General features: G+C 36.7%; 1 protein-coding gene across 1 annotated transcript; it reads left to right on the plus strand.

Moving 5' to 3' along the window:
• Positions 1-1,231: 1,231 nt before the first annotated feature.
• On the plus strand, positions 1,232-27,283 carry LOC139116839 (8-oxo-dGDP phosphatase NUDT18-like). Its single transcript, XM_070679544.1, has 6 exons — positions 1,232-1,865; positions 3,085-3,205; positions 4,608-4,716; positions 23,295-23,435; positions 24,282-24,375; positions 26,060-27,283. Exons 1-6 carry the CDS (start codon positions 1,608-1,610, stop codon positions 26,291-26,293), a joined length of 957 nt encoding a protein of 318 aa, XP_070535645.1. The 5' UTR covers positions 1,232-1,607; the 3' UTR covers positions 26,294-27,283.
• The last annotated feature ends 311 nt before the right edge of the window (positions 27,284-27,594 follow it).

Genomic DNA, 27,594 nt, shown 5'->3' on the forward strand with positions numbered 1-27,594 from the left:
GGACACTGAGAAGGTTATTACTAAGCATAGATCTTTTTGGCTTCATCAACAGTTGGGGGCGCACTTTTGTCGTCGTCCTCTGAACCCTTCAAGTGTGCATCTCCATAGGCCTACACTGGATCGTCAAGGGTAAAGATAAATCTGATAAGTGATAAGGTTTTCGAGGAAGTAAGTGGCATGATCAAGGAAGCGTAAATTTATTTTTGAAGTGATATCTCTAGTTACTTTTGCTCATTTGCTCTGGTTGAATCTTTCATCTTTGCCTTTCTCTGTTTCAATATATCTATTAAACATTATCGGGACTGCATGAAATGCAATTTTGTTTGATAATGATATGTCTATGAATGTGAATTGAACTTGAAATCTTAACTAAATCTGTAAACCTTGAAAAATAATGAACTTATATTAGCACTTTTCACGGTTACAGGTCTGTTACTAAATATAACTGTACGCACGCGACATCGGACATTGCTGCTTGAAATGCGGACAATGTTGCATGCGTTGCTGTTTTTGCAGCTTGTAGGCCTACTCTGAGCCCGGACTCCGAGTCGTGAATATGTATTTTAGTATTCAGTGTCTAATACACTAGTAGTCGCCTACTAAGCTGTATTTTCGTCATTCTTGCATGCGTAATTTTCAAAAACGTAATCTAAAAATGTGGACAGATATTTATTTTTGCATATTAGGCTAATGAAGAACAATGATGTTAAGCTTAGGTCTAACTGTGAGCCCTAGCTATTCTGAATAGGCCTACTGTAAAATATTTCTCATATGTTTGTCATAAAATATTTGCATATTTTTTTCAAAACTATTATTTTTGAAAACATATTCAAATATTTTAGAACAAACATGCTAATCCGTAATGTTAATCTTTCTTTTCATTGTGCAATGAACTTTCCAGTCCATCCCTCCAGTCGAGATCTCTCGCCAAGCACTGCAGAAGGCACGCGTGCAGCAGAAGGTATAGGTATCCTCTGCCAACCAACTGGAGAAGTGGAACGTCAAACAAACATACTGAGTAAAGTACGTTAGATTCGGATTGCGATTACTTAGGTCGATGTAAATCCAACTTTTAATTATAAAGGGAGAAAAGGCATGATCACACTTCAACATTGTCTATTTATGATAACTGAGTGAATTCCTTAACGACGCTCTACAGCTTCCGGCGACTATAACATATCTAAAATGATTCAAATTCAAAATGGGAAACAAACACTGCTGTATGCAGAATCCGAAGTGAAACTCGACACATTGTCCCAGTCCCGTGGATCGATCGGACAATCAATTGGCCGGGTCGCGGGTCTGTCTCTTTGATTCGTCATGTGCATCTTCCGTGCAACTTTGAGGTAGATAGATGTCTAACAAGATGAGAGGCAGCTTCTGCCGATGTTGTAGAACTTAACTATCACGAGTTGATATTGTTTACTTGGAAGTTCCCAAGGTTACGCACACGCTTTTCTGCACTACAGTTTCAACTTGTTCATCTGTGCTTTATAACTCGCTCAATATGCACTGTACGCTGTTTCATTTCCAATTTCCCAGAAACATATGACGTCCAGATCCATTCATTCCACATAGCAGGCCACACAAATAATAAGTCCATTAAAATGGCAGAGGCAGAAAATATCGAAAGCTATATCGAGAAGTGCTTGGATGGTAAGTTGCCCAGCGTGACCTACCCAGACTGCGATACATCACTAGGTATCTCGACTAATCCCGTGTTGAGACAAAACGTGACCTATATCGTTGCTGCAGTTCTGTTCAACGAGAATGGAGATGTTTTATTTATACAGGAGGCCAAGGAAACGTGTCGAGGGCGGTGGTATTTACCGGCTGGAAGAGTCAACCGGAATGAAACCCTTGAGGTATGTACCAGTTTGACAGCACCTTTGTACCAACCACACCCACAGTCGCATATGGTATACACGGCGAGGGCCGATGTATGCATTAGAAAAGTGTGCATACAGCGGCCCTCGCCGTGTATCGAACCACAAGAGACTGTGCTTTTGTACTTCATTCTGCAATGCAGTCACTGTCAATATGCATTAGGCCATATTCTCTGTGGACGGACTGTGATAATAGACTTGTCTACCGTACATTCTAGAATCCAGCCCGTGTTGGACTGCAAACCCAAAACACTTAAAAGGGAAGCGGTCGTCAGAACTGCACATGTGCCACTTTCTTGTTTACAAACAATGTATTTAAAGCTCCATAAGCTGTATCTTTTGGCTATTTTTTCAGAACTTTTGTTTTTGTGGTTTCCTTACACTTTCTGCATTGAATCCCTATACTGTAATTTAATGCCAAGTATTTAGAATATCAACAACTTATATGAGTATAATCTACGTTATTATTGTTGAAAATTGTATTCAAGTCTGGACTAGAATTCATTTGTAAACAATAAACAATGATCACTACACACATACAAGCTGTGTTGACAAAAAGAATACTTGAAATTTCAGCATGACAAATTGATTAGAATCAGACACGGTAGTCGGTAGTTGATATACAGAAGTAGAATACTGAAAAACTTGCCACAAGTTACAGCTTATGTCCCTTGAATGCACTATATACAGATGCATCATGTCAACAAAGCTGCAACATTTAAATTTCACGATGTACAATCTATATATAAACGTTCTTTAACACTTCAAATTTGAACAGGCTTAGCTTCATAACATTGACCGTGAAGTTAAAACTGGCCAATTCTACTGTGACAAATCTAGTTGATGCTATTGGCACCATTATTTTCAAAGAGAATGGTGCATATATATACGGTACCTTGTACTAAATCTTAGTATTAATTTTAATATACTCCTTAACCCTATGAGTGCCAAAGTCAATTTTGTCTCCCTTATAAAATATACCTCAGTCAGTTTTTGTCAGAGTTTTGCCAAAATTTTGATAAAAATCTGTGGCTGATGAAATATTGTGTTCATTTTGTCCAAAATTATCAGAAAAATTACAGAAAAGTTCACGAAAATTGGTAAAATGTTGATGGGAAAAAATACAGCGCTCAAAGGGTTAAATAGCCTGTAAGAAATGAAATTGAAAACAACATAGAGTTGTCATTTTTATGTACAGGAGGCTGTGAAACGAGAAGTCCTTGAAGAAGCTGGAGTTGAATTTGAGCCAAGAGGAATTACATGCGTTGAAAGCAGTGATGGGTTTTGGATTCGAGTGACCTTCACAGGACCCATAGTGGGTAAGTCTTTGGTAATTCATGATCATATACAATACCAGTAATTTGTTACAAGGACAATATTACTTTTTTACGTGTATTTTTGTTTAACGTGAAAAAGTAAAATACTAAATACTTTGTAAGGCTCCACTAATAGTAATTTTAACATTTTTTCCAATGTTTAAATTCTATTTGTTAGTTTCTTTTCTTGACATTGTTTTACTCGCGACTTGCGGTTCATCTTTTTAACATAGCCTGTATGTGTGTAATGTTCAGTGATTTTGTTGATAACTGAGTATCTGTCCAGAGTTTATTTGTCAACCCCGAAAAATGCATATTTTAGACTAATAATTTATACATCTTGTTTGCAAGTGATATACTAAAGCAATAAACAATGTTCAGTGACGGTATACCACAGATTTTGACCAGTTCACGACATATATGAATCACAGACCACTTCAGCATATCTTTACTGAGTGCATGGGCTAGAATTGGATACATTGGCTGTGGAGAAATATTCAGTACACGATGTTTTTAATGACGTTATTAACTCATATGTCTCTCAGTCGTATAAGCATTGTGAACCGGCGACATGGTCTCATTTGCAGGGCTAAACTTGGTGTTACGCTGGGCTGACGCTGAGCATTCAGATAGCGTTTATAACACAGACGTAAAGCTTACGTCAGTGTAGCGTAAACTCGTCTGTGTGACACAGACAAAGTATAGACATAGTTTATTGCTTTAGTATACCACTTGTAAACATTGAGTATAAATTATTTGTCTAAAATAATTTGTATAGTATTTGCAGTTAAGTTGCGGCAAACAACTGACAGATGATAGTGTTGTTTCAAGTAGGCTTCCACTGTAATTGTTTAGATATAGCAATAAAACCAGTCAGCCAGTAGGAACCAGTTTGTGTGTGTGTGTGTGTGTGTGTGTGATTTTCTGAAGGAAAAAGAATCTAAATGGTTCATAATATTTGGCCATTAGTAAAATAATTAGGTCTCTTTTCAACTTAGCTTTTTTTGCAAACAACTTCACAAAATGTCAACGCAAATGACAAGAGTACAGCTAGTCTCTGACTCAGCTGTACATGTATGTGACATTTGACAGTATATAGCAATGTTACATGTATACAATAAATTGCCTGTATGTACAGCGTACCACTGCCATGCAGGATGCTCCCTGGTTTGTGTTATATATGGGTCAAAATACAATGTACAGTCCTTTGATCAGTGCCACTACTGAGGCAAATTCAGGAACAAATTCTCTAAGCAATTACACAACTGTGATAAAATTTAGATCAATTCAATTGTTCGTTCTCAGCTGGCTTTCACTGTAATGGTCTGTTGTCCAGTCCACCACTGGATGGGTGTTCATATCGCAGGTGACAAATGCATCAATTTTTCCTATGTTCTCTTTACAGATGGAAAGGTGAAAACCTTGAACGAGGCTGATGAAGAATCTTTGCAAGCCAGTTGGTTTGCAGTGAAGAAAGGTATGCCAATCCGCAAAGATATTCAAAATCAAATAAGGTATGTTAAAAGAATGTTGAATAATTTCAGCATCCTTCTACCCATTGTTGTGTTGGTGTTTGTACCTTTGTTAAGGTAGTGTGCACCTCGATAGTGAAAGATGTTAACTTTTGCTCAAACTTTCCTCAAAAAACTTTCAACCTCTCTCTTACCAAATCAAGAAGAAAAATCAGGGATCACCATGGAAATTTGGGTACTAAAGAAACAAATTTCCTAACATTTACCGTAATATTTGAAATTCAAAATGGCTGCCATCTGTGTTAACTCAATATGAAAAAAATGGTTTTTTAGCTACTATAGACTATAGTCTATAGAAGCTATTGGGATGGGTATCCGTCCGTCGTCAGTCTGTATGTATGTATGTATGTATGTATGTATGTATGTATGTATGTATGTATGTATGTATGTATGTGTGTGTGTGTGTGTGTGTGTGTGTTGTGTGTGTGTGTGTGGTGTGTGTGTGGGTATGTGTACGGTATAGAGTGACGACTTACACTCGTTGCGATAATACAAAGTGACGACCTGCCGGTAAAGTGACTACCACTCACTTTGTTTTTTTAATCGGAATCGATTCCTGGACGGTTATTTTACCATCCTGTGAAGTTTTAGGTCATGTTTCACTTTGACCGGTAAACCCACCGTGTGCGTGTGTATACTTTGGCCCGTGTGTGTACTATGTTGTCTATCGCCACCTTCTGCTAAATATGAGAAATATACACAGGTGTTACACACACGGCACATAGGGTTATCTTGCCACCAATAGTCCATTTGATAAGTTTGCAACATTGTGTCAAGCTGCAGTAAAACGCGCGCGCCATTTTCAGCGTATTTACGTAAAACATCAGTGTAAGGCGTCACTTGGTGGATGGAAACCGGTCAACAACTGATACATTGTATTTAAAATTAGATAAACTATACGACGCGCACTTCCACTGTACTAGTACGATACGTGGCACAATTTCACCACAGTGGAATATATTCGTAAAATTTCTACCTTTTCTAAACGTAAACTCTCCCAAAATGTGGATATTTGTTGAGTAACTCCTTGAGAACATGATGGGGTATCTGCACCAGTAATATTTTGAGTAGCCCATTAAAATATGGCTCTTAAATTGTTCTCACATCCTGCTCTGCAAAGTCAGAGATTCTGACTAAAGGAGGCTATAGCGCTTAGGTTTGGCGAAGGGTTCGTCAAGAACATACTGTTTTAAAGAGAATATTTTATCGTTGAACTGAAGTGTCCTAACATTGAAGATTTAGTCTAAACATGTTTACCCTTTTGTCGGAAACAAAGTACATTCTGCAATGTAACCTACAAACCTATGGCTAAGCAACGACCCTCGAGAAACTCGAGGGTCTATGGGCTAAGTGAAAAAGTAAGCAAAGTTAGCTTATAAATGCAAAATTGGTTGACAAGCATGTTGGAAAGATAAATCACAAAATAAAGTTACCATGCAGACAATATCCTTTTTACCTTACAGCTCAGTCCCGATATCACTGTACTCACAGTTGTCGAATCTACCCAACGTATGTATTAAAACACGAAGTGATTACACGAACAGTACAAAGCGGGATAAATGTATGTTTTCTTTTCACAATTCGTATTTATTATTCATTGCAAAGCATTTATTGCAATTTGTCAACCTGTAAATGCTACAAAGCGATAGAATAGCTATTTATTTTGTCATATACGGGCTTTTTTTACCGAAGCATGCCAACTGGTCGAAAGACGCATCGCTCTGACTGATTTCATGAACTTAGAACCCACATCCATTAGAACCCACATCCATTTAGAAAACAGAACGAAATTCTACTATTCAGAGTGTGTAGGTTCTTGTGATGCTACCGGGGGTAAGACGGGATGCTTCCGTCCTTCTGAATACGAACAATTGTGCGTTAAGATAGATAACGTGAACGCCACCATAATTAAGAATGTTAATGCAGCCAAGTGTCTGTTTACTTCGTACCGTGGATGAAGGCGTGAATTAGATGTTGTTTTCAATTGAATTAATCAGTTGATTCGACATTAACATAATTTAATGTACGAATTAGACGACAACTAACTGTTGGATGAATCTGTTCGCTCAAAACTTAGATGCACTGTTATAGATTTATTGTATTAATCAAATAACGATTTACTAGTGTTGGTTTTTCAATTTAAATCAGTTAAAAGAACGTTTAACCTGTGATAGTCATATTTTGCTGATGAATGTTTGCAATCAAGGAAGTGTGCCTCTCTAGAGTGAAAGAGTTGAGTTTTCTCGCAATCATTCAACGACACTTCCACATGTGCAAGTATTCATCAATTATGTGCAGTAAATGTTAGATTTTCTTGATGATTTCCGCTAAATAAGATAAGAAAACTTGTAACGTATCATTGCAAATTGCGGCTTTATTTCTACTGGGGAAACAATCAACGATTGAGTCCTATAATCTGTCCCTCGGGCGCATTCTACCTCAACACTGTTAAGCAGTTTTTCGTAAAACGGCCAAAAGGAGGAGAGGCACGACCGTTCGGCACTTTCCTCAAATTGTTCGGCAGACAAGGCCCAATATTCTCTTGGTAAAGCCCCGACTGGCCATTGGCCCAGACAGCGAACTCTGACAAGTAGTTGATAGAAGACGTATAATCAAACTGATTTCCGACCCAGATACAGTAAATATTGTTAATGAACTTCGGTAAATTTCTTTCTATTTTTGTTTCCAGAGGGAAAACATTATTTTGCAATTTGATCTGAGGTGCTTGTAATAATAACGGAATGATAATTTTCTTTTTCATCCATAATGAAGACTTTAGTACGATTGACTTTAGTGCTATACAGCAAGAATCGCAAACCGTTATCAGAATTTCAGGGAATTTCGATTGGATCGGAGATTTATACAGCAATATACAGTTCGGAAACACGTTTTACGTGAACACATCACGTCACGAATTTCTGCGATGATGCATGTACGCCGAGCCGGCGTCACTTATTTACGTGGAGACAGCTGTCCTTACGTAATTCGTAAACGTTTATATTTATTCTCACCTTTAGGGACTGGACACAAATTACAGGGGGGGTGGGCTGCCATTTTTCGCGCAAGCATTTTTGAAGGGTCATAAAATTTGTGCAAGCCTATGGGGAGGGTCACCTATTTTTATGCATCAAATCTGAAATTGCATGTGCACGTATTAAAGAATATGTAATACTGAAAAAAGAAAAAATGCCTCCTGGCACTTTCATTTTCTGTCGTTTCCATTTTCGGCGCGCCCTTCGGGCGCAAGTTTAAGGGTATAATAAACAATGTATTGATGATCCAAGCAACCACATTGATTTAAGTTGTCATGATTTCTAATTATCCAACTCCTCTATTGTACATTTAAACTATCCCCTATAATGACGCTTTCAGTAACAATTTGGGAGATCACTTATTTGATATCATTCTCCCATTGACAATCCATTGGGTATAGGTCGGTGTCAAATGTTCATGAAGCTGTATGTACATTTTTCATTTTTTGAGGACATTGACAGAATACAAACTATTCAGACTAGTGCAAAATGTCATCAATAACAACTGGAAGCTTCAGGTCGAACAACTTTTGAATAACAATTTAGCATCAGATAACCTACGAGTTATTTGTAGTTTCTCATAGGCTGCCATGCATAGTGAATAGACATTTCAGTGAAATTCCAAAATCAAATTTCTTGCACAACCATTGACTTGAAACCACTCTAGTCTAATCATGAACATTAAAACTAATAATTAGGTGTACATAAATGCACAGATTTACCTTGTTTTGTATTGGAAAAAAATATTCATAGTTTCATCATAGGCTTTCATGCATAGTGAATGGACATTTCAGTGAAATTCCAATATCAAATTTCTTGCACAACCATTGACTTGAAACCACTCTTGTCTGATTATGAACATTAAAACTAATAATTAGGTGTACATAAATGCACAGATTTACCTAGTTTTGTATTGGAAAAAAATATTCATAGTTTCATCATAGGCTGCCATGCATAGTGAATAGACATTTCAGTGAAATTCCAAAATCAAATTTCTTGCACAACCATTGACTTGAAACCACTCTAATCATGAACATTAAAACCAATAATTAGGTGTACATAAATGCACAGATTTACCTAGTTTTGTATTGAAAAAAAAATATTCATAGTTTCATCATAGGCTGCCATGCATAGTGAATGGACATTTCAGTGAAATTCCAAAATCAAATTTCTTGCACAACCATTGACTTGAAACCACTCTAGTCTAATCATGAACATTAATACTAATAATTAGGTGTACATAAATGCACAGATTTACCTGGTTTTGTATTGGAAAAAAATATTCATATTTTCATCATAGACTTCCATGCATAGTGAATGGACATCATTGATAAAATCTAAAAATTACATTTATGCACTTTTTACCTGCCACTTCAAGCAATGTACATTTACATGAATTATCACACACTTATGATTTGATATTATTTGGACAAAGCGTTATATCGGCCGCATTTTGCCTTCCTTTTGGGAGAGGACTTCAAAAGTATAGCAAGTCAGAAGGAGGTCTCGAACAAATGCGGGTTTTTAGGGGGGTTATTGAGTAACAGGGGAGGGTCACTTATTGTCATGCACGGATAAGGGGGAGGGTCACTAATTTTTGTGCATGAACTTTTGAAGGGTCACTATTTTGATGCAGCAGTTTTTCGAAAAACACCGGCCCAACACCCCCTGCAATTTATGTCCAGTCCCTTAGGTATCAAAACATGATATCAACTATCGATCATTCATGTACGTTGTTAGTTGGATAAACGATATAGTGACATCTTCAAAGATATTCATGTATTTTCGTTATTTTTAATGTGCAATTTCTTCATCGATTTGCGGTATATCGGATAACTTTTGAGCTAGCCCTGTGATTCAGAAACAGACTACGGAGACCCTAGCCAAGCCGAATCATTTCTTGCGCGTGTCATATGAACGGGTGAGGTAACGTGTAGCCAAACGGAGTTTCTCACGTGAACGTGCACGCCAACGCAGACGTGGATTCTACGAGTTCACGTTCACGTAAAACGTATAGCCAATCTGTCTAATACTTCTGCTTTACCGAGATAGCAATGGCAACCCATCAAAGCCAGTAAATTGAAGTAAAGTGAAAGTACTGTGATAAATTGCCAACTTTGACAACTCAAAATCGGAAGTTTTAGTAGCATTCACTCCACAAGGTGAATTTTAAAGGTACCTGCATGCATATTAGAAAGTAAAGAAGTATGCATGGTATGTAACTAAATGACAAAAGTGAGATGATACGTGTCGGAAAGAGAAATCAGGAATCAATAATACAGGACGAGCTGTTTTTGACTTTTTAGTTCACATATATATATCATATGGATGTATCAGTGTGAAGACACGAAAATGATTACACGCACAGTACAAAGTGAAAGACATGTAGGTTGTCTACCTTTACAAATTAGTGGTCTTGCAAAAAAACAATCCTTACAATGTAAATTTGTGTACAGTACAAAGCAATGGCATTGACAATGTATTGAAATGTGCTGAAGTTTGGTGAAGCCGCTGTTTTTTAGCTTAGATACGCAAAAAGGGTATAGTTAAATACAATTGATAGATAATCATGTTAAGATCTTAACAACTATCGCATTTTCAGTGTTTTTCCATGTCCTATGACGATTAGAGCATCCAAGCTTACATATTGAATACTGAGAACATTGACCCTGTATCTCATTTACCAAAAGTTACAATCGTATAGAGTTGTTCAGCGATAAAGATGGTGAATTATTTACCAAACAACAAAACAAACGAACTTGATTTTTACTTTTTTAGTTCACTGATATATCCCACGTATGTATCAAAGTGAAGAAACGAAAGTGATTACATGCACAGTACAAAGTGAAAGATATGTAGCTTGTCTACCTTTACAAATTAGTGGTTCTTGCGAATAATCCTTACAATGTAAACTTGCATATAGTACAAAGTGATGGCATTGACATTATATTGCCATGTGCTGAAGTTTTATGGCGCCATTTTTCAGAATAAAATAAGCAACACGGGTGTAGTTAGAATAAAATTGATAGATTATCATGTTAAGCTCTTAACAGCCATCGCATTTTCCGGTGTGTTTCCGTGTAATATGACGCTGAGCGTCTTTAAGAGTACAGATGGAATAAGCAAAACATTGACCCTCTATCTCATTTACCTAAGTTACAATCGTATAGAGTTGTTCAGCGGACCCGCTATCTCATTTACCTAAGTTACAATCGTATAGAGTTGTTCAGCGATAAAGATTGTGAATTATTTACCAAAACAACAAAACAAAATCAAATTGACAAACAAAACAGCAACTCAGTGCGTTTTCTGCCACTGACGTGAGTTTATTCAGTCTGTTTATTCAGTTAAGTGAAGGCACGTGACGAATTGCCAACTTTCACAACTCAAAAAACGGACGTTTTAAAAGCTTTTACGTCACATGGTGGATCTTACAAGGTATCTGCCCGCATATTAGAAAGTAAAGAAGTATGCATTGTAAGTAACAAAAAAAGTAAAAATAGGATGGCATGCATCGGAAAGACAAATCAAAAATCAATAATCAGGAAGAGCTGTTTTTGACTTTTTTAGTTCACTGATATATGCCACGTATGTATCAAAGTGAAGAAACAAAAGTGATTACATGCACATTACAAAGTGAAAGATATGTAGCTTGTCTACCTTTACAAATTAGTGGTTCTTGCGAAAACACAATCCTTACAATGTAAACTTGCATATAGTACAAAGTGATGGCATTGACATTATATTGCCATGTGCTGAAGTTTTATGGCGCCATTTTTCAGAATAAAATAAGCAACAACGATGTAGTTAGAATAAAATTGATAGATTATAATGTTAAGCTCTTAACAGCCATCGCATTTTCCGGTGTGTTTCCGTGTCCTATGACGCTGAGAGTCTTTAAGATGGAATAATCAAAACATTGACCCTCTATCTCATTTACCTAAGTTACAATCGTATAGAGTTGTTCAGCGGACCCGCTATCTCATTTACCTAAGTTACAATCGTATAGAGTTGTTCAGCGGTAAAGATTGTGAATTTTTTATCAAAACAACAGAAAACTAAATCAAATAGAAAAAAAGCAAGTTAGTGCGTTTTCTGCCGTGACAGTAGTGAATCCATTTATTTAGTTGAGTGAAGGCACCGTGACGAATTGCCAACTTTCACAACTCAAAACGGATGTTTTAATAGCTTATAATTATACGTCCCATGATGGATCTTACAAGGTATCTGCCCGGATATTAGAAAGTATATAAGTATGCATGGTAAGTAACAAAGAAGTAAAAATAGGATGGCATGCATCGGAAAGACAAATCAAAAATCAATAATCAGGAAGAGCTGTTTTTGACTTTTTTAGTTCACGGATATATCCAACGTATGTATCAAAGTAAAGACAAGAAAGTGATTATGTGCACAGTACATAGTGAAAGACATGTAGGTTAATATTACTTGCGAAAACACAATCCTGACAATGTAAACTTGCATATAGTACAAAGTGATGGCATTGACATTATATTGCCATGTGCTGAAGTTTGATGCAGCAATTTTTCAGCATAAAAAATCAACAAAGTTAGAATACCGTTGATTGATTATCATGTTAAGCTCTTAACAACCCTCGCATTTTCCGGTGTGTTTCCGTGTCTAATGGCGATGAGAGTATTCAAGTGTACAGATGGAATTATAAGAACATTGACCCTTTATCTCATTTACCTAAGTTACAATCGTATAGAGTTGTTCAACGATAAAGATTGTGTGGTATCTACCAAAACAAGAGACAACTAAATAAAGTCGACAAACAAAACCACTACTCCGTGCGTTTTTTGCCGCTGACATGAGTTGTGTGAGTCTGTATATTGAGTAGAGTGAAGGTACTGGGACAAATGCCAACTTTGACAACTCGAAAACGGGAGTTTTATTAGCTTTTACCCCACAGGGTGAATCTTACAAGGTATCTGTACGCATATTTAAAAGTAGAGATTAATATTCATGGTACGTAACTAAATAGAAATAATGAGACATGACACGTGTTGGAAAGAGAAATCAGAAATCAATAATACAGGACGAGCTGTTCTTGACTTTTTAGTTCACTGATATATCATACGTATGTATCAAAGTGAAGGCACGAAAGTGATTAGACGCACAGTACAAAGTGAAAAACATGTAGGTTGTCTACCTCTACCAATTAGTGGTTCTTGCAAAAACACAATCCTTACAATGTAAACTTGTATATAGTACAAAGCAATGGCATTGACATTGTATTGCCATGAGCTGAAGTTTTGTGCAGCGGTTTGCAGCATAAAATATGCAACAAGGGTATAGTTAAAATTCAATTTAAATGTTAAACTCTCAACAACTATCGCATTTTCAGCGTTTTCCGTGTCCTATCACGATGAGAGTATTCAAGCAAACAGATGGTATGATCAGAACATTGGCGCTCTAACTCATTTACCTAAGTTACAATCGTATAGAGTTATTCAGCAATAAAGATTGTGTATTATTTACCAAAACAAAAGAAAGCAAAATCAAATCGACAAACAAAAAAGCAACTTAGTGCGTTTTTGCCGCTGACATGAGTTTAGGTAGTTCAGTAAGTTAAAGTAAAGTGAAGGCACCGTGACATATTGCTAAAGTTGACAATTTAAAGACGCCCATTTGTTATAAATACCGGATTATATGAGAGGACGCTCATTATGCAAAGAGATGCCGTGCGAGTAACTTGAACTGTGAGCTCCACAGATTGCGGTTTTTTGCATGTTTTTTTTATGAAAATTTATGAAATTGGAATGCTCTACAGCAGGGTAAATACCTGATCAATGCATAACGACTCCATATTTTCTAAACCGATAAGTTTTCGGGACGATTTAAGTGAGTAATTGTGTGTGGCCAGTGACAACGTCGATCCAGGGGACGCCGATTGGGTTTTGAATACCACTGTAAATCAAACCTTGTGCAAAGTCAGACACAAGTCAGCTGGATGTGTACCTAATGTCGATTAGCATTCGCCTTATCTGCTAATGGTGACTGAAATAAATAAAATACGTGTTAAGATTTCCAGTATCGAAAGACGTGGGCAATAGTTTCTTCACACTTCTCCAACTTTTGTACCTACCCGCCGCATTGCTGGGGATAAAAAACGTGATCAGACGACATTCAGGTCGATTGCATCTTAGTAACCGTGGACATGGTCCCTCCACAAGATGTGCCGTGAAAAAGAAAATGTATTATCGGGTTCTCTCTTACTTGAAAGTTTGATGGCCCTGAAAAGGGCCGTTTGGTTTGGTTTTGTGGCTTCTACCGTACACCCAACAATGGCATATGTGTATGGTACGCCGGGCAAATTTGGATATAACGATCGGACAACAAAAGTCACGCCAAATGGCATATCAGTTTTTTTCTTTGACGAGTACGTCATCGGCCTGCATCAAATGCTGTTTTCGGGCCAAAAATCGCTCATCACGCCAAGCGTGTGTCCGGTCAAGGATATCCAAATACTTCCGAGAGAGTCGGAGTCAGGTAGACGCGTTGTCATTGCCAACCTAATGATGCTAAACTCAGAATTACAAATCAAGAAATGTTCAATACCCGGCATAGAGGTGTGAAGCGGTACGGTATGCGTGTATAGTTTCCCAGTGTATGTATAGTGTCGTTTGTACCTCTGTGAGTCTACTACGAAATGTTTATTTGACCATGGAGCTAAAAAGGATGATTTGACTTCCTCTGTTTCGTTCTGCCGTCACTTCGAGTGTACGTAGCCTCGTGAGCAAGTGCCATCTTATAGATAACCGACGCCATGCAGTTCCGCTGCATATCCATCAAAGTTCATTACGTCTGAGAAAATTACGAGATTTCATGTCCGAGTTTTCGAAATGCATCTGATTTTTGTACTTTTTTGGTTACAATTCAAACGAAGTCTCGCAACACAAATTGGCAAATAATGTAATACACGATGATCTGGACTTGTTTTCTGACTCCTGACCGCCATCTTTGCCTCATAAAAGTTTTACGTTGGGCTGGTTAATGGTTGAGTACGTCAATCTTCAGGAAATACTCATTTTATATTATTTTGACACCGATGTTTCCAAATTTAATAAAACACTACTTCTAAGAATTTGAGAGATTCGAACGATGCAGATCGTGGTTTTTGCATACCAGTATATTGACTTGTAATTTTGTGGATCGAGGTATAGACAGTATGGTGGGAAGGTGGTCGAGGACACTGTCCCCATCCGGCGCCAAGCGACACACTTCTGGAATAGGTGAAATCTGTAACTCGAACGCACCAAGTATGGTGAAAACACCTTATGCCAAAATGTACGTTCTCCGACGTGCTCATCGACGTTCGACGTTATTGATGTTTGTAAATCTACTAATATAGCGGTGTTTGACGCAAAACAATGAAAACGATACTATGTTGATAGGGTGGAGTACCCACTAATGCGCGATCCTGGGATTGAGAACTGCGGCTTTAAGAAAGGGAGATGTTGAAACTTTTTATTCTAAATGTTGAATCTTACAAAGTACATACAGGCATATAGCAAAATAAATAAATATGCATGGTAAGTAATAAACAAGGACAAAAATGAGACGACACATGTCAAAAATCAAAAGTCAATGATACAGGACGAGCTGTCTTTGACTTTTTCGTTCATTGATATATTCAACATATATATATCAGGGTGAAGGCATGAAAGTGATTACACGCACGGTACAAAGTGAAAGACATTTAAGTTTTCTAGCTTTACAAACTAGGGGTTCTTGCAAAAACACAATCCTTACAATGTATATATTACTTGTATATATTACAAAGTGATGGCATTGACATTTTGGTTTCACTGCTCACGGTTCAGTGATTGCGATATGACTAACACAAAAGTATTATTTCGAAATGTAAAAGCCATGGCCCAGTTTTTGCGACAGAATACTTCCATTAAAGGATTTTATAGAAAAAAGCTTGTGTTTTTTTCTGCTCGAACACCTTAGAATCCCACACGCTCGAACGCCAAATAAATAATTTACTAAATGTCTACCTTAGTGCTTGGTGATTCTTGCAAAAATATCTCACAATGTCAACCTGTACATACTACAAAGCGATGATGTTGATATTTGTATCGTCATGTACTGAGACCTAGAAAAAGTGTGTTTCCGCTTAACCCAACCTACCCTTACTGACACCCCCAACAAGAAACTTTCTTCGCCCCTCGAAAGCAATTTATGTGATTTTACGGATTAAACTTATAGCATTTCACGTTGAAAATTATTACATAATACTTAAGTCAGCCAAATAACCTTTTCAGAGGAATGAGTTTTTTCCCGTAATAGCCAATGCAAGTCAGCATATTTCATGGGTTAGGTGTATTGCTTTCACTAATGTGATGACCATGTAGCAAAGTAACTGATAGCATTTCACGTTGAAAATTATTACATAATATTTAAGTAAGCCAAATAAGCTTTACAGAGGAATGATGCAAGTCAGCATATTTCGTGTGTTAGTGTGTTGTGTTGCTTCACTAATGTGATGACCGTGTAGCAAATGGAATAAAGTAGATTATGCTGTTCAAAAAGTGGGCTTTATTTGTCATAGCTTTGTGACTGTCAGATTATTTTCCTCAAGAAGGGAGTTTTCATTGCAAACGCACAAGACAAATGCCATCAGGCACATCGGGATTTTGTAGAAGCCACTGAGACATCATAAGTACCACAGGCACCCAGACACTATTAATAATGCTTATTATTGAGTTTCTGGCTGTTTTCTCTATCAGTTCCTCTACTTTTCTACGTACAGTCCCTCTATGGATATAGGGACTGTGTCTTCATGGTCTGACTGATCGGAGTAATTAAAATAAATTGTTATATAACCTAACCAAGCCTCTTGACACTTTATTCATTCAACAACACATTACAAGGACGCTTATCTCTCATATACACATCTTGTAATTAATAAGTCAACACAACTAATATGCTAATCCGTGGACTTATCAAGGGGAACTTCTTACCTTCCGTTTTAGTAACTTTTCCTATCTTTCGCGATGTTGACCAACCAATACCATCCCTGATAAATCCACGGATTAGCATAATTAGTTGTGTTGACTAATTAATTACAAGATAATTAAGATAATAAAGAAAACAGTATTCACCCATAAATGAATAACTCAACAGTCTCTGAATACAGTGTCAGGAAGTATTTCAATGATATTTACAGTCATGTAGGCCAAACTTTGTTAACGCATGCGATTGTAGAGCTCTCTGATTTGCTTCCATATGGGAACTTGGTAGTTGACAGTATGCATAAATGGTATAACCCTACTTTCAAGATGACAGAAGTGCAGTGCATTAGAGGTAATACTTGAAGAATCCAAGCATGCATCAGCTAGATGAAACAACACATGCAAACATCAATTTTACATTGCATTTGTGTGGGAATATGGCTTGTCTAACTAGAGAGGCTTGGTACATTTACTACTATGCATGTTAATAGAATGTTTTGCTTCAAGAGCCTTCTTATTCAACACCAAGGAATTGATTTTGCACCTGTCCCTCCCTTTGCTTGATATATGCTGTGTGATGACCTGATGTTAATTATAAGCACCAATCTGAATGTGTGCTTTAATTTTGCCAGATATACATGTTATTATGTAACTGGGTTTCACTTTGTGAATAACTCAAAAGTCTCTGAATACATTGTCAGGAAGTATTTCAATGATTTTTACAGTCATGTAGGCCAAACTTTTTTTAACGCATGCGATTGTAAAGCTCTCTGATTTGCTTCCATATGGGAACTTGGTAGTTGACAGTATGCATAAACGGTATAACCCTACTTTCAAGATGACAGAAGTGCACTGCATTAAAGGTAATACTTGTAGAATCCAAACATGCATCAGCTAGATGAAACAACACATGCAAACATCATTTTACATTATATTTGTGAGTATTTGTGAGGGAATATGGCTTGTCTAACTAGAGAGGCTTGGTACATTTACTACTATGCATGTTAATAGAATGTTTTGCTTCAAGAGCCTTCTTATTCAACACCAGGGAATTGATTTTGTACCTGTCTCTCCCTTTGCTTGATATATGCTGTGTGATGACCTGATGTGAATTATAAGCACCAATCTGAATGTGTGCTTTAATTTTGCCAGATATACATGTTATTATGTAACTGGGTTTCACTTTGTGATAACAACAGGATTGTGAGTAAGCTCCATAACTTTTCCAGGTAAACACATCCTGGTGTATGACCTGATTTCACTTTGTATTATCAGTCAGAGTGTGTATGGGTCCCTCACTTTGCCAGGTAAACACATCATGGTTGTGACTTAATGTCACTTTGTATCGAATCGTCAATCAGAATGTGTATGGTCCCTCACTTTGCCAGGTAAACACATCATGGTTGTGACTTGATGTCACTTTGTATCATCAGTCAGAGTGTGTATGGTCCCTCACTTTGCCAGGTAAACACATCATGGTTGTGACTTGATGTCACTTTGTATCATCAATCAGAGTGTAATAGAATCCCACACCCAAACGGGTTTGGATGGAATGTCTCACACGAGTTTGGGAATTCTGTCTCACACCAGCCGAAGGAGCGTGTGAGACAGAATTCCCCAACTAGTGTGAGACATTTCATCCCAACCCATTTGGGGTGTGGGATTATTTTCTCACGTCCCTCCAATATCTTTAGAAAATTGCATATTATTGTGATAGGTTTATATTATCAAAAACCAGCACTCAATTGCTCTTGTTTCATTTGTATCATTCTGCACAGAAAAATGAAGTTCCTTTCATTGATGTGCATATCAAACACGTTCACATGTATATTACCGATATGGCAATTTTGTTTTGTTGGTCAGCCACGAAATTCTCCAGGTCATCTGGAGAAAATATTGCGAAACAGCTCTGGTGGCCATCTGTTGATGACATTGCATGGACGCTGTCGTCTGCTACAGCCTTGTGTGCAGATGGCTCGCTCATCGAAGTCTTTTGCTAACTGTATTGCTGTCAAGTCAGTTCTTCCCCATAAAATATGACTACGAGAGTAAACAGCCCATAGGTTTGTAATGGCCTGAATTCTCCCGTTACAACATAAAAGCGGTCATCCTCCGTGTATTTGTTGCCGACGCTGACCGTACTCAAATCTAGAACAACCTGTTCACTCTGCAGTTCAGTCGTCTGTCTGCTATGGTGCCAGTTGTACATTACGTGATGTTCTATTTGTCAAACAATTCGTACAGAGAACTAGGCGCTGAGCAGAATTGACCAATCAACTTACGTTTCACATACATACATCACAGTTCAGAGTGTGAGAACAAATTGATCTCACACTGGTGTTCTCACACTGCCAGCGCACTGGGGACGTGAGAATGTATGGTCCCTCACATTGCATGGTAAACACATCATATGGTGTGACTTGAAGTCGCTTTGTATCATCAGTCAGAGTGTGTATGGTCCCTCACTTTGCTAAGTAAAGACATCATGGTGTGTGATTTGATGTCACTTTGTATCATCAATCAGAGTGTGTATTGTCCCTCACTTTGCTAGGTAAACACATCATGGTGTGTGACCTGATGTCACTTTGTATCATCAATCAGAGTGTGTGTGGTCCCTCACTTTAATAGGTAAACACATCATGGTGTGTGATTTGATGTCACTTTGTATCGTCAATCAGAGTGTGTATGGTCCCTCACTTTGCCAGTTAAACACATCATGGTGTGTGACTTTATGTCACTTTGTATCATCAATCAGAGTGTGTATGGTCCTTCACTTTGCTAGGTAAACACATCATTGTGTGTGATTGATGTCACTTGTATCATCAATCAGAATGTGCATTGTCCCTCACTTTGCCAGGAAAAACAACTTTGTGTGACTTTATGTCCCTTTGTATCGTCAAATTAGAATGTGTATTGTCCCTCACTTTGCCAGTTTAACACATCATGGTGTGTGACTTGATGTCACTTTGTACCATCAATCAGAGTGTGTATGGTCCCTCACTTTGCCAGGTAAACACATCATGGTGTGTGACTTGATATCACTTTGTATCATCAATATAGAATAGAATAGACAGATTCAAAAACGATTCTGCGAAAAGTGAAACCGACAGAAATGTACTAAAAGTCTATACAATACAGAATATTAAACTACATGACAGATGTCAGACTATAACTTATGTTACTACAAAGGTCGATATCAGAAAGGAATAAACAAAATAATTTTAAGTATTCATGCATCAATTGATCAGAGAATAACATTTAATTCACTTACTACAAGGAGTTCTGAAAGGGGCATAAGTAAGTAGAATTTAGATATAAAGGGGCAATGTCTACATACCTTCGTTGCATCAACGTTGTAAGGTTTAAAACACTCAGAGGGTATCATACTGAGAGGTATTGTTAGAGCTGTAAGTTTTAAATTTTGAAGTAAGTAAATACAGATTTACTTGTGATTTCTGTGACAAATTCCAATGGACAATATGACATTAAACTGGTCCAATAATTATTCCCATTCAAGGTTATACATTACCAGACATTTGTGATTTACAAATATAAGTAGGACTATCCTAAACAAGCGTATTCAAGGTACTTTTGTATTTCATAGAATTGTACGTTTTGATGAGTAGAATCTTGTGTTTCATTTGATGGTGGAAGTACTAGCATGGCTAGAAATTTAAAACAGGTTGGGACTAAGAACGATGCCTACATCCTTCACATTCTGTATTGGAGTAAGGTTAATTCAGACAACATTTCTCAAGGTTTAAATCTTTGTAGATATTTTTTCTTCAAGCTATTTTCCCTTCATAAATGTTACGATTTCAATTCATGGTGTGGATGGCACCAATAAAATTTAGGCACTTACCCTGGCCCTGGCTCTGTATTAAACTTCATGATAAGTGACATTTGTCCAAATTTACAGTGCTAAATTAGACGAAACCTACTGCAGATACTGATCTAACAATGATCTGATTATAGCATGACACTCTGAACATTATCGGTTGAAATGCTTGCTAAATTATATACAAACAAAGTGGTGTTATCATTGGCGTTGTAAATCCATTGACTGCATCACATAAACTGCCTAGATATACTAATTTTGCCAATGCAACTGTCTTTATAGACATTTAAGAATGTCTTGTCGAAATATATCGATTTAAGTACAGTGAGTATTTATATTTAGCAATACTGATGCACAATTACACGTAACATTGCAATCACAGTGGCGTATTCAGTTCGCATCGTGGGTGGTCCCTCCTTACTTTGACACGTAAACCTGTGCGTGTGTAAAATGATGTCACTATGTGCTGTATACGTGAGTGTGTGTAAGATGTTTCACTTTGATACGTAAACCTGCCTCTACATCACTTTGTACGTACAAAGTGGGAACCTTAAAAAAGCCGTTTTCAAGGAAAAGAAGTAGCCCACGTTGTTCAGCAACCTCTTTTATGTCAGATTCTGCAATTTTTATTTAGAAATAACCATTCCTTACCCATTGTTTCACTTTGTACTTTTGGATTTTCACTTTGTACCATGTGAACAAGCGTGTCACACTTTGACACATACACTTGCTGTGGTGTGTGTGTGTGTGTGTGTGTGTATGTATGTATGTATGTATGTATGTATGTATGTATGTATGTATGTATGTATGTATGTATGTATGTATAGTTTCTTGTGTAAATGCGAATGATAATAAACATTCACCTGGCATTAACAGGTCTCCGTGATCTAAAATCGGTGATACTACACTTTTCCCAGTTCCGTGAAAGGCGACATGTATGTATGTATGTATGTCCGTTTGTGAGGTGTACGTCCACTCAAATATCTTGAGAACCGCAGTACTTACTGATTTGATATTTGTTGTGTAGATGAAAAATATGATTTTGAGAAACTCTATTTTTTAATTTTTTGATATTGTTGAAATAGGCAAATTAATGCCAAAAAAAGTGTTTTTGGTAAAAAATCTTCTTCTTCATAACCGCTGGTCAGACAGCTTTATTATTTGGTATACAGGTCCCCAGGGATAACCCAACTTAGATTTGTTCAAATTGTGATGAAATATGCAAATGTGTATTTTTAAGGAATTTTTTTGTCATTTTTGGTCAAAATTTGACTTACATTGTATGTAATTCTTGTACTGTATAAACCCTATCAATTCACCCAGAAAAATATAATAAATATGATTTTAGATAATTGAATTAATTAGGAAATCATCAAAGCCAAAATAATTTTAGTGTGGAATTATCAGAACGTTCAACTTTTTTGACAGTTCATAGTGAAATGCTTACCATCTTGGAGGATTAAAACATGTAAAGGCAACTTTCCTGAATCCCAACTTTGATATATTCTGAACCACCATTTATGTTATCTAAAAGAAATTGCTCATAATACTTTGTCATGATAGGGTGGTCAAATAAATAGAGATAGAGAAAGTTCTAATTTCCATTTATGGTTGACTTGGTAAGGATAAAATAAGATTACTTTTCGAGGAAAAAATAGAGTGGTCAATTAAAAGAGTGGTCAAAGTGATAGGGTTTTTATGGTAAAGCTGGGCTGTAAGATTCCTCATGTGCTATTTATAGCAATTATGCAATCTGTGTAAACAGTGCAATGAAAGTGTAACATGATTCCTTATGATGCTTTTGATGACCTTGAACTTCTTAAGTTACAAACATTTGTCTCTTCAGTGTGCTTTCTCTGAGTACGTACAGTCTCAACTTATTCAACAGAACTTACTTACAATGTTAATTTGAAAGTTAAAATGTGCTTGGTAAATAGGATGAAAATACAGATATAGATAACCAGCTGAAGATTCTTTATAACCTGACAGATATGCTGTATTATTATGACGTAAATCTTGATTTAAGCAAGACTTGTTTACTTTAATTAGAATGTAATTAACTCTCGTTTATTTGCTATTATAGACTAATATAGTCTGATGAAATATACAAATCTGTATTTTACTGAATTTTTTTCCATTTTTGGTTAGGCCATCCTGAAATGAGCTATCAAAGATATCCACCTTCTTCATCAATACATGTGTCACAAAAGGTTATTCTCTACATAACAGCAGAGCTCTGTCAACTGTTGAGTTGCTTGTTTTTTCAAAACCGCTGGTCAGACAGCTCTAATATTTGGTTTACATGTCCCTAGGATGACCTTAGTGAGATAATTTCATACAGTCAGGAAATACTTAATTTGTATCCATGTCTATTGTAGCTTCAGGGACTTTGGCCCTATGTTTGATTTTCAAAAAACTAAAATGATAAAATCTTATTTACACTAAGAGCTTCAAAATGAGCCCCCCACAAGAGGTAGATCATAAAATGATTGTAAAAGTTTGAGAATCTAAATACCTGACCCTGAGGTGGATTCTAGATTATCACTCCTTGGTGGCAGAGCTCAAATTTATTGAGCACTCACACTCGGATTTCAGATTCTCAGATCACAAGAAAATTCAACATCTTTGAATAATTTTACTACGTTTTAAAGTTGAACCATTAAAAAGTAATTACCTTATTTTTTTGTTGTTTGCCTGCATGTAAAACAGAAGTTACGACATAATACAACTCATACTAACTGCTGTTGCATACAGAGAGAGTTCATCAAAGCCTCAAGTTTTACCAATACTTAATCCCTACAACAAGGTGTGTTTTAGGACTCTTATAGTAGTGAACCAGAGTTCAGAAAAGTAAGTATTATAACAAGTTTCAAATCCAATGCTTCAGATACTGGATCTTTTAAAGCTCCATAAGCTGTATCTTTTGGCTATTTTTTCAGAACTTTTGTTTTGTGGTTTCCCTACACTTTCTGCATTGAATCCCTAAACTGTAATTTAATGCCAAGTATTTAGCATATCAACACAACCTATATGAGTATAATCTACCGGTATACTGTTATTGTTGAAAATTGTATTCAAGTCCGGACTAGAATTCATTTGTAAACAATAAACAATGATCACTACACACATACAAGCTGTGTTGACAAAAAGAATACTCAAAATTTCAGCATGACAAACGGATTAGGGTCAGACACGGTAGTTAATATACAGAAGCAGAATACTGAAAAACTTGCCACAAGTTACAGCTTATGTCCCTTTTAAGTTGATGACTCATTTAGTCACTGGTTAGAAAAACATGAAAGTCTCTCTTGTTTTAGGAAATACATATCTCCAATTTGTAAGAAAAATCATACCAAGGGGCAGTGTTATGGTCTCGGCAGAGACAGATCACTATTGCCAGAACACAGGGAGCTAGTTAATGACCTCTTCCATGTGAACAGAAAGGCAAATGACTGCTGACATATGACCACTCTCATACAAAAACAGAACAAGTCACTGCATAAATCCTTGTAAAATATCTCTTTTCAAATGTACTACAGGTACAAATCAATAAACTGACACCAATTTCTCGGAAACGTATAAATCATAGTTTTTCTAGTACAACTACACGTTTTCTACAAATGTGTAAAATGAAAACTGTATATAAACAATCACATATTTTTCATGTCAAACACTTTTTGTTTCTTTTTGTGACAGTGCTGTTCCCAAAGTCTTGCTGCTCAATGGACATTTGCAGCTGGTTGATATATTCTGTACTAATCCTATGCAGCTGATTGAAAAAGTAGCCCAGGTAAGATACTGTCATACATGTAGCTGTGTATAAAGGTGGTGTAATTTTCTCCTGGAAATGTGCATTGTCCCATGATGATTGTTAGGAAGGGTCATGCACTATTACTAATAAGGTAGGGCACAATCTATGGATAGTGTCCTGTCAGCAAATTCCATTGACTTGCAGGGATAAATACAGGGAAGCCCTGTTTTAATCATATTATTTTGGTGAAACTTTCTCAAAAGACTTAGTTTGAGAATCCTGAAAAATGCATTTAAAAAATGATCTCACTGTGCCTGAAGTGGTAAGGTCATGTCTCTTTTCACAAAATAACCAGCGAACAAAAATGCTCTCCAAGCAGGTTTTCTAACAGAGTTTACGTTATGGCAAACTGATGTACATTTGACGCGAAATTATTCTGAAAAACACAAACAAATTGACATCTGCATAATCCATGACGTATGAAAAATGCTGTCGCCCCATAATAAGGACGCACTCTGCCGGCATAGCCTGAATGTGGTTTAATGCACTGAGTGAAATAGAACACATACACCTGCTTGCAAGTGAAATTTTTCATGATATTGCAAAGTTTTAGATTGGAGCAGACTGTAACTTTCAATGCAATCTTGTACCTCATTGTCATGCACAGTGTCATATCAATCATTAATTAAGTTCTGTACTGGCAAGGATTGTGAAAAGGAAGGAAACTGTATTTAATTATTAAAAACAATGTCACGATGTTAATTTTTCGGGTTTCATGTCATTTGGATACTGTGGTGTTTTATTTATGAGTGACAATTTAGAGCCTGTTGAGTGGTATTTTGTAGGCCCTCTTTGATTTTCACCATCATTTGCTTTTCGTTGAAACTTTGAATACACTTCTAGTCAAAGAGTCTTTGCAATGAATTGAAATCATAATATGCTGCTCAGTGTACACATACATGTATGAGTACTGCATCATGGTATGGAACATTACTGCAGTACGGCACATCATGATTTCAGGGGCGTTGATACTGAAAAGTCCTTAGGTTTTGTTTTTAGTTGACAAAGCATGCACATTTAAAGGGACATAAGCTGTAACTTGTGGCAAGTTTTTCAGTATTCTGCTCCTGTATATCAACTACCGTGTCTGACCCTAATCCGTTTGTCATGCTGAAATTTTGAATACTATTTTTGTCAACACAGCTTGTATGTATGTAATGATCATTGTTTATTGTTTACAAATGAATTCTAGTGTGGACTTGAATACAATTTTCAACAATAACAATGTAGATTATACTCATATAGGTTGTGTTGATATGCTAAATACTTGGCATTAAATTACATTTTAGGGATTCAATGCAGAAAGTGTAGGGAAACCACAAAACAAAAGTTCTGAAAAAAATTGACAAAAGATACAGCTTATGGAGCTCTAAGGAAAATTAAACCCCAAAGTTCTATAGAAAAGACTGTCCAATGCACCTCAGGTCTACTGATTGCTAGGTACTTTGTGGTAATGCAATAATTGTTCTTACAATGCCCTTTATGGAGAAGACTGAGAAACTGTATGATATCGGTTGGCTTGTATGCATTGTTGATACATTTTATGCAAATAAATACCCACTTGCATACAGTCGTACACAACTTTTAAAATCACAACAGAACCTCTAATGGTCATATCTTAATATGCCAAATGCACTGCATTACATATGTTTTACCCGCACAGGATGCGTTTGGTGAACCCGTCCAATGCAAACTTGCTGGAGCTTTGGCTGTTGAGCATGTTGGCAAGCCCCATGGGAAGGCAGACGGTATTTGCATCACCTGTCTGGTTTCTGTGGAAACGGACAAAGCTGTTAACCATCCTTTGTGTCAACTGTGCCCACTTACAAAAAAGTCTCTGCAAGATGAAATATTCCGGAGACTGGAGGACAAGAGAATACCCTTCCTGTTGAGATAATGAAGGACGTGATACTTGTCAATTATGAGCTTTAGCTACAAGCATAGACCAGATCTATCGGTATTCTGCAAGCATCAACAGCCATATACTAGTTACACTGGCAGTATCCAGACATACTGAGAAAAGTCATTCAGTAGCCAAGAATATTTCAAACCCTTTCACCACCATGGTTTGGCCCAAACCCATTGTTATCAATAGTGAGTGTGGACCTGTTTACAGGGAATCGGGGGTGAACTGGTTAAGCTTACTAACAAAGAATAAACCCTGATTCAAACTTTAATCAGCCCTTTGGGGAAAATATGGGCGTGAATATGGGAGTTTATATGTACTTCTGTGTCTTCTGTTAGAAAGTCTGTCATTCTTGGAAAATGCACTGAATTCTAGAATGTTGTCTGACATACTCATGTTTTTAATTGGTTAAGAACTATGAGTGTTTTTTGAAACAAATCCTATGCTATTTTAAGGTGCCAAAACAAAATCTTCTCTACACTGTGTTAAAGGAATAACAGACATTTACAAAGTTTAGCTGTTGATTTACACCAGAAAGTCCTCTAAGTTACAACATTTCTTGACTCTTTGACTTAATCTATGAATTTATGCAATTTCCTTGACATAGTGTCTGGATTTGGGAGTTGTCAACACTGTTAGGTGTAATTATCATCATGGCAGTAATATCAGTCCATCACAAAGAAATCAATTTTGCAAAAGTTGAAACATTGTCTAGAAGGAGGGCATGCGTAATCAAAACAACAAAACACATCGACACACATCTTGCTGACTGTCCAGAATGCATCGTTTGCGAGACTCGTTTGTTCCAAGCTGATGTTATTGTTTTATCTACCTCAGAACTCCTACATGACAATGTTTCAACTTTTGAGGGGTTTGATTTCTTTGTGATCGACTGATATTATAGCTTGATGATAATAACATCAGACAGTGTTGGCAACTCCGCTCTTTAGACAGTATGTCTAGTTCACATATTGTCAATGGTTTAACGCAACCCACAGTAACAGTATTGTAGTTACCAGATTATCATTAACGAAGTGCAAATGTAATGATAGTTGTAAACTTTTGCTTTAAACTATTCTCTTTCACAATCAAAAATAGAATTAAGGGTCATTATGCAAATTTTGGTATCAGAGGAAGTGTGCGGATATTTTAAATTCAAAATGGTCAGTATTGTCTTTGTTAACTCTATTGGGAAAATATTGTTTTCAATTTTTTACAAAAACAAGACTCTGAAAACTGCATTTACTCAAAAAGTTCAAATGAGTTCACAGAGCAGCAGATAGACCGTCAAA

This window comes from Ptychodera flava, chromosome 2 (genome assembly GCF_041260155.1).
Source record: "Ptychodera flava strain L36383 chromosome 2, AS_Pfla_20210202, whole genome shotgun sequence".
NCBI classification, from domain to species: domain Eukaryota; kingdom Metazoa; phylum Hemichordata; class Enteropneusta; family Ptychoderidae; genus Ptychodera; species Ptychodera flava.

What these genes read in the sequence shown, in the direction of transcription:
- LOC139116839 (XM_070679544.1), top strand. Translation starts at nt 1,608, where the DNA reads ATGGCAGAGGCAGAAAATATCGAAAGCTATATCGAGAAGTGCTTGGAT. An exon ending in GATATTCAAAATCAAATAAG is followed by an intron (nt 4,717 to 23,294) that starts GTATGTTAAAAG and finishes CATGTAAAACAG; the next exon opens with AAGTTACGACATAATACAAC. An exon ending in GTGAACCAGAGTTCAGAAAA is followed by an intron (nt 23,436 to 24,281) that starts GTAAGTATTATA and finishes TTTTTGTGACAG; the next exon opens with TGCTGTTCCCAAAGTCTTGC.